This window comes from Alligator sinensis, unplaced genomic scaffold (genome assembly GCF_000455745.1).
Source record: "Alligator sinensis unplaced genomic scaffold, ASM45574v1 scaffold1561_1, whole genome shotgun sequence".
In the NCBI taxonomy this organism is placed as follows: Eukaryota; Metazoa; Chordata; order Crocodylia; family Alligatoridae; genus Alligator; species Alligator sinensis.
In genome coordinates this window covers 163,647-172,244 of record NW_005842954.1, presented here as the reverse complement: position 1 = coordinate 172,244, position 8,598 = coordinate 163,647, and the positions used below count along the sequence as shown (strand labels likewise).

At 43.2% G+C, this 8,598-nt stretch overlaps 1 protein-coding gene across 18 annotated transcripts in view; it reads left to right on the top strand.

The window, feature by feature from the left end:
• The window catches only part of LOC106722986 (F-box/LRR-repeat protein 7-like), a 261,033-nt gene that overhangs the window by 93,681 nt on the left and 158,754 nt on the right, over positions 1–8,598 (top strand). For 2 of the 18 annotated variants that reach the window (XR_003091957.1, XM_025192647.1), the window contains one exon: positions 1,938–2,987. The exons of the other annotated variants lie outside the window; for them this stretch is intronic. Coding sequence is in view for 1 of the 2 variants with exons in the window: in XM_025192647.1 (XP_025048432.1) it covers positions 1,938–1,951 (14 nt within the window). In the remaining variant the exon portion in view is untranslated. Of the gene's footprint in view, positions 1–1,937; positions 2,988–8,598 lie in introns of those variants that run through there. 18 annotated transcript variants of the gene reach the window in all.

Sequence of the window (8,598 nt, the reverse complement as noted above, 5' to 3'; positions counted from 1 at the left end):
GGGGCCCCAGCAGGGACCGCCAGCCACGGGGCGGGGGAGGGGCCGCTTTTCTCCGCAGTCAGCACCAGCGTGTTCCCTGCTGGCGAACGTGGGTTTGGGGCTGCGTGCTGCCCCCCACCTGTACTGTGGGGCTGAGGGGGGCACTGAGAGTGATTGTGTGCGGGAGCCAGCAGGAGCATGGCTGACACCCTATTGGTGTCCTGGGGCCAGTGCTGGTGGGGCCAGAGCAGGGCAGGAGGAGTACAGGGTCCCGGCCAGCAGGGGCTCTCTGGAGCTGGACTAGCTCCCCCCTCTCCCTGCTGGTGCACCCCAGCCCAGCTCCACAGACCCCTGCTGTGGGCCCTGCTGGCACTGGCTCTTGGACATTGGGATACTGGTCCCAAGATGGTACCTGGGGGACAGGGCACCTGTCAAGTGGCAAGGATACCCATGAAGCCCTCAACAGCTTGCCAAAACTGGGTAACCGTTCCTCTGCCTGAAATAAAATTGCCCACCCCTGGACTACAGGCATCTGCCTGGCTTCCCCCGGCTGCCATCCCCATCCCCTCTATTTTACACGGACGCCTCTCAGTATTAGCTAGCAGACCACATGCTGGCTACGGTCCATTTTACGGTATACAAAGCCTGACTTGGATTGAGTAGCTGCTTCACTTCACGTTTTGCAGAATACCTGCAGAAAGGTGAGAAATCCAAAATGGCAGGCTAAGAGAAAAAGTATAAGCAATGTAGTAACAATAATAATTATTTCTTCATGGCAAGAGAGCAATGTAAAGGCATGAGAATTTTTTTTCTAGTTGGTTGCTAGTGGAACTAAAATAAACAGAACTGCTGACATTGCAGCTAGGGACAGACATTCAAAAAGCCTGAGCCTGAATTGATTCAATCTTTGCAGGTTAGTCTAACCTGGCTAAGCTAAATCAGTTTAACTGAACAGACATCCCAGTAATGCAGGCACATGCCTGCAGTGGCTCAAGCTAGAATCCAGGGGGCACTAGATCAGCCTTCCCTTCCCTTCAAGGCTGAACTGAGGGGGGTGTGGGTGTGGCCATGCCTGCTAAAATGCTCTGATTAGGGAGGGCTTCTCCCTGCCCCCACCTTCTGACCAGCCCAGCAGGGAACTGATAACACAGTGTTTATCACCCTTAACTCAGTGTTTATCACCACATTCAGAAAACAACATTGTAGCTGGTGGGGACATTACCAGCTACCTAGAGTGAACGGTCACGTAAGCAGAAGTCATAAACATAAATGTATTCTGGTGACTGGAAGTTTTATACATTCCTTCAGCCTTAGAGCTCAGTGTTTTAATCACTCTCATTGTGGGTTTGGTGCCTATTGCATGTTCAGCAACTCACTTTTCTTGGCGTCTCTTTTTTTCATAGTAAAGACTCATTTTCCTCTTGGAACTCAATACCTGATGGATTGAGGGGTATTTAATGTTTCTCAAAACTCTAATCTTTGAAATACAGGGAGGCATTTTGATGAGAAAAGCAGGCACCTATTGCAGCCTATTTAAGTGCTGAGCTGGAAAGGCCAAGCTGTTTAGATTTTGTCCTTTTTTCTGTGTTTGCGTACTCAGTCCCATCAAAATGCAGCTGGGATTGCTTTATGGACTTTTAAAAATGTTAGTCATAAGCACTGAGTCAGTTTGGTTAAGCTGCGTTCAATCCTATGTTGGTTGCATTAGATTGGCTCTTTTCACAAAGACGCTGCCAGTATTTCTGCCTTCTTACCAGCAGGCAGGTAACAGACTTTTCTGGTGTAGCTCTGCAGGCCATCTGTTAGTTTGTTTTGTTTTTGTTTTCCTATCCCAACAAGCATTTTTTGGCTTTTCTTATTTTGGTTTCAGTTAACTCAGGAAGAATATCAGTATGGAAAGGTGAGCAAGCTAAGGATTTCCCTTTCCCTTTTGTTTCTCCTTTCTTTTTTTTCCCCAGTTTTGAGACCGTAGAGCAGCACCCTCAGAGAGCAGCATGGAAGCCAGTAAAGGTGAAATGTGTTAGTCTTAAAGCAGACCTTAGGTTTAGCATATGTGGGGGCATTTTGAAGTGGTGACCGTTCAGCCATGATCGTGGGAAACGCTTAGTGAAACTACCTTCAAAGGAATGAAACTAACAGAAAAGCTCAAAATGATGCTTTGTTTTTTCATATCTTGTATAAAGGATTTCATAGTATAGGATGTGTTGTGGAGTTATTAGCTTTCAGCAATTGATATGCTTTAGCAAGTTTTATACACTCCTGAAGTTTAATCACAGTATAACCCTTTTGCTAGGCACTGGTAGCAGTATAAGGACTGGGTTCAAATTTGTGGGTACTTGGCTCAAGCCTTCACCCAGCAACTTGAGAGAACTTACTCCTACTGGGGGTGCTAAAAAGAACAACTTCCCCACTAGCAAGCATTTTGAACAAATAGACTGATTTATTAAAGGTAATGAAATAATAACAGTAATTGAGCCTTACCTAATCCCCCGCCCCTTTCAGCTGTTAAACTCCCTAACTATTTTAACCCCAAAACAGGAAAAAAATACCAAAACCCTCAAATAGCAAACAGCCCCCAAAATGTCCAACACTTTAAACTACTCTACATCTAAAATACCAATTACTTCAAATGTCAAACTTTCCCAAACAATAAAATACCCTGCAATATCAAATACACTAAGTACATAAATATCAAACACCTTAAAATGTTAACATTCTGCCCTATTGGGCTGCAGATTCAAGTGCCAACCCCACATGGGGAGTCGCAACCTTTCTCAGTCTGGTGGGGGCCAAAAGAGGGACTTTGCCTGGTCATGAGGGAAGACTTTCTGCTTGCTGGGGTCCAGGATTCCCACTTGCTGTCACTTTTTGCTCTGCCACTTGGGGGGTCACATCACTCCATAGCTGGCTTTGGCATGAAGGTCACGCCATCTACTACTATTTTAGAAGTGATGCTGGGGCTGCCACTGCTGGGGTTTTGGGGAGCACCAGCCAGGGACCACCACCACTTAGCAGGGGTTGCTGCTGCTTTAAGCAACTCTTGGGATCAAGGATCGGAGTCTCTGTTGCCTTATGGGATCACTACTGCTGCTGCTTGCTGTTTCTGGGAGCACTGTGTGTTTGGGGGGGGGGGGGGGGTCCGTTGTGGTTTGGGGGGGGGGGGGGCTTCTCTGTTGCAGGTGCCCCCTCAAGGATGACAGTTCCTGGACTCAGTAGTGAGATGGCAAGTGACAGACAACAGAGCTAAGATTTCACTATCCTTGGTGAGAGTGCTCTCAACAGGAAATTCTACACTGGAGTCTCCCTGGGCTCTCTGGGTTCTCCCATTGCTTCCCTGAAGCTTTCCTTCCTTGGCCTCTCAGCTCCCCCACTCCCAGCTGTTCTCGGTTGTCTCAGTGTAACCTTCTGACCCTGCATGCCTAATGTGGGTGTGCAAATTCCTGAGCATTCTCAGTGCAGAGGCAGAAAAGGATCTTGGTGTCACTATTGATGCCAAAATGAACATGGGCTGACAGTGTGAGGACGCGGTCAGGAAGGCCAACCATACCTTGTCATGCGTCCACAGATGAATCTCAAGCAGGTCCAAGGAAATGATCCTCCCCCTCTATGCGACACTAGTCAGGCTGCAGTTGGAGTACTGCGTCCAGTTCTGGGCGCCGCACTTCAGGAGGGATGTGGACAACATGGAGAGGGGCCAGAGGAGGGCCACCCGTATGATCAGGAGTCAGCAGGGCAGGCTCTATGAGGAGAGGCTAAGGGACCTGCCTGTTCAGCCTTCACAAGAGAAGGCTGAGGGGGGATCTAGTGGCCGTTTACAAACTAGTCGGAGGGGACCAGCAGGCACTGAGCGAGTCCCTGTTCCCCCTAGCACTACCAGGAGTGACTAGAAATAATGGCCACAAGCTGGCAGAGGGTAGATTCAGACTAGACATCAAGAGGCGCTACTTCACTGTCAGGGCGGCTAGGATCTGGAACCAACTTCCAAGCGAAGTGATGCTGGCTCCTACCCTGGGGGTCTTTAAGAGGAGGCTAGATGAACAGCTCCAAACGACCCCAGTACTCTTTCCTGCCATAGCAGGACTTGATGATCTGCTCAGGTCCCTTCCGACCCTACCAACTATGAAACAGCTACAGCAAGCCATGTGACCAACTGTACACACAATCAAGGTTATACCAGCCATGTCAGTTGGCTGCAGATCTATTAAAATTAATCAAGTCACTCCAGAAAGTGTAGAAACTTGCATGGCAGATGATTTGAGGGACCTGGTTGAGAAGGTTTTCATAACTCAAAATGTGGTAGGGTCTTATAGTGCTTAATGTTGCCATCAATTTGCAAAGCTGAAGCCAAAGCTCTAAGGTTTGGTTTTTCCTAGCAGTGGTTGTGGTGTGCTGTGATAGCATGCAGCTCATTTCTACCTTGGCAACTCCAAGCCAGCAGAGTAAAATTCATACAGCTGAGGATTTAATTTCTATAGGAATTTCTTATGAAGGCATAAGAACATATCTTTCTGCTCGCTATGGCTGAAGAAATTTAATTACGGAAGGGATGGAGATTTCTACAAGGATAGATCCTTATCTTGCTAAATGATTGTAAGGGCATCAGTAATCATGGGAGTTTGCTGTTCCCAGCTGGAGGGCTTTGATTTGCCTCATGCATTCAAGTACACTTTCTAGTATAACCGTATAAATGAAGGTTTTCCGCACTGTAAACAAACATTTTGAAAGCATTGCACTGTTTAGCCATACAGCTCCTATTTAATTCATGGGACTTGTGTGGTGCCTGAAACCTCAGAACCCCTGTCAAGCTTTCACTCCATCTAGTAGTTGTTTGTTTTCTTGGCATGAGGAGGAATTGCTGTAGTAATTAGCTTTCAAGAATAGAAACAAATGTGGTATAAATGATAGAAATGTAATTGGGCTGTTGTTAGTGGGCTCCAGCTTAGGAGGCTAGTGTTTACTTAATGTTTGTGTTTGGGTTTTTTTTATTGTGGTCTGAGAGAGAATGTTAGCTTGAACTCTGCCTCCTGAAGTCATCTTCTTCTAGGCTGGTGACCCTTCAGCTGTTCAAATGGAGGTTTTATTCATCACATGTAATCTAAAGCCATATGCAAGATTGCAGTCCAATCTGAGTTTAATTCTAAGTGGGTTTCTCTTTTTAGTTCTAGCAGACTCGCAACTTATCAGATTCTTTCTTGTGTCTGAGATTCCATTGCCCTAAACTCTGCTCCTTTCTTTCTTTCTATTAATATACACAACATACAGGATTTGAATTGCTTATTGAGCAAGAATCTTACTTGCTTGGCTGTGTGCAGAAGTTTCATCTATAGATCAGGTTGAAATTAACAGCTTTTTGACGGTTTGGTTCTTTCTGGTAGGGATTTATCATCTGATGTACAGCAACTGTCAGAATGCTGATGTGTTGTTCCTGACAAATGTGGTCTTCTGAGACAAATTTCTTTTCAGAGCAATAAATGGCTATTTCTTCCAATGTGGACTGGAGAATACCTGTTAAGACTCTGTATATTCAGAGATGATCCTTTTCTGTCCATTTTTTTTTTGTGATCATGGAAAAATCATGATCCTATGACCTTTCTAGGAGAACTAGTAGATCAAACCCAATTGCTTTCTAACAGATTTTCGGTATAGTTTCACAGAAGATAAATCACTATCAGCTCAGTATAGTGGGGTGTTCTGTGAAGCAGCCTTAGGTTGTGCACACATACTTGTGTGCATACTTCTTGACTACAAACAATTTCAAAGTCTGGGCAGACATAGTTTTGTCTGTTTTAAATATTTATCTCTCACTATCTTCAGCTTAAATGGACCTGCTGGTGTTGGTGCATAAGCAGGAAGAACCTGGGTTGAAGCCCATTTGGCCATCTAACACATTATCACTGGTCCTTGTTTGCTCCATCTTCCTAATCATTAATACAACTCTTTTTAACCAGCCTTCCTGGGGAATGTTTAAAAAACGTTGGTCATGGTGAAAAAGGGGGAAAAGTTCAATAATGGTGCAGACAAGGTTCTTTGGGTACGTGTGATATATCTTTTATTAGACCAACTAAACTTAAGTTTAGCTGGTCAAATAAAAGATATCACACGTACCCAAAGAACTTTGTCTGCCTATGTCCTTAGACCAGCATGGCTTCAGCTAACAACCCCAGTAATAAGTGCAGGAAACTCTCAGCAACAGATAAATATTTGCTCATGGCTTGAGATTTATATACTGTACATATATAATCCCATATATGAATTAAAGGAAGCAGAAGTCAGTTGATGCGATTGGATAAAACGCTGTAGCTGCAATACACAACTGAAGGCTCACTATTTGAATTTGTGTTGTTTGGCCTGACTTCATCTACCCTTACTCAGTGACCACAGGCCTTACTTTGGTCCTGATACAGAAAGGTACCAAAACTGTAAGCCTGTGAAAAAGCGATATTACATAGAGGCCACTTGAGAGCTCAGTTCTTCCAACCCTTACACTAACCAATAGAAGAAGAGATGCACAGCAACCCATGAACCATCCAGTCCTACTCAGTTAATTTTAAGGTTAATTTGCTGTTGCAGAGCAACTTAGTTCAGAACCTGCAGAGTCTGGTGTAGCATGCTGCTGTAGCAGAGGATGAAAAATGACCAAAAAGCTGAGCTGATTTGTAAAGAGAGAAGTTTTTAAAAAACTAAATAAATAAAACGCACCTCAGTCATAAGTAGTACTACTAGATAAAAGTAACAGAATCCAAACAAATCACTGTCGGAAACTCTTAACATTCTCTTGCGATGTTTGCGTTGGGTAACTAACCTATACATTCTTGCTGTGTATTGTGTTTATTACAATGCATTGAGTTTCTAAATTACGTCAGCATGAGGACTGCTGAGGGGAAGTAAGTGTTTCCTTGTGCTGGGCCCCTACATAGAAACTGCTTTTGTCCTATAAAGAAGTAGCTAACCATTGCAGGTTTGAGGAAAAACAAAATTCCCAAGAGCGGCAGCATGACTTATTGGAGATGAATGAATTATTAAAAGTAAATTTGACCCTCCTGAACCTTTATGGAATCTGGTGGCTGCTGGGAAAATTAGTATATCCCATTACTTCAGGAAGCAGCTTGGTTATATAGAATTTTATTATCCCAGAAGATAGGGGTACTAGCCATATATGGAATCTCATGATTTACCTTTGGGTTGTGGCTGTAAAAATCAATCTAAGCTCACATTTCAATTCCAAAATATGGAATCTCTTTTTCTTCCTGGACTGAATTCTACAATAATCTCTCATCCAGCCACAAATCTGCAACAGAGATGAATTTCAGATAATCCCAGAGTCCTACAGTTTTCAAAGGGATATTGTATTTCTTAATCAATTGAAAAGAGTTCAGTTTGGAGTAAAAGAATCCCAGTCATTACTGCATTAATATTAAAGAAGTGACCACCTAGCACCCAGGGAACAGCATCCTCCGCTCCCCACCACCATCACCCACCTAGGTTTTATCACCTTTATCAGAAGCCATAACTGGGCCAAAATTAAAAGGAGGTTAAAAAATATAGTGCAACTGTTTATACTTTAAAAAATGGATACACTGGGTTATCATGGTATCCAGGTTTCTGTCCAATCTTGATTTATTTACTGCAGATCTGAGGGACATTGATGTTTATATGAAATATGGCATGAGGCTAACTGATAATAGTCTAAGGGTAGGTTCTGCAGTGTTGTTGCATTTAACTCTAGAATGCTCCTGTCTAGATGTACTGGAGTTCTCAAGTAAGCATGCAGGAGATGATAATCCCTGAATTTCAATTCTGTTTAATTTCTTGCTCTGAAATTAATCGGAACAATTTCCCCAGAGCATAGGACAATAGAATCTTTGTATGTATGGGATTGCACAGGTTTCATTGCCTTGATTTATGTTCTGTAAATAAAATAAGCTAGCACAAGGTGTTTGGACCTGGTTGCACATGTTTAAAAAACATTTCGGTATTAATTGGAAGAATCCATCAAACAGACTCAACTATGACATAATAGCTCACCCTCCTTCTGAAGATTGCTTTTTTCCTAGCTATCCAGTTGTATTGTATTAACATATTTCTGTGCTTAGTAAATTTTTGATTACTTAGATCAGGTCCAGACCTTTCTTTTTGGTCCTCATTTTTTTTCCTTTGACATGTTGTGCTTTGTTTATTGGGGAAAACCAGTTCAATATTATTGTTTGACTCTACAGATTTTTCAGGCCCGGTTGGTCGAAATGTGTTATGAGCAATTTCTCCTCTATTGCTGCAGCATTCTCTTTGCAGAAGCCTGGGCTTTCATGATTTGTTAGACATTAATAATGTTTTGAAGGCTGTGAGCACTGTAAATTATTGAAAGAGAAAAACAGTGTTGCTGCCTCAGTTTTTAGACTGCACATAGATTTGTTTCTAACTTATGGTAGTCTCTCAGTCAAGAGATGCAGACCAGAGTTAAGTAAATTTCTAGCAATGCAAACCCTAATAGCAAACATTTTCCAAATAACTTATTTAAATTGAGATTAAGTCCACATTGAGAGACCTGAATAAGTGGTCTGATTCTCAAGGATTTAGTGTTGCAGTTTGGACCATTGCACTAGATTCTAGGTTTCTTAAGGG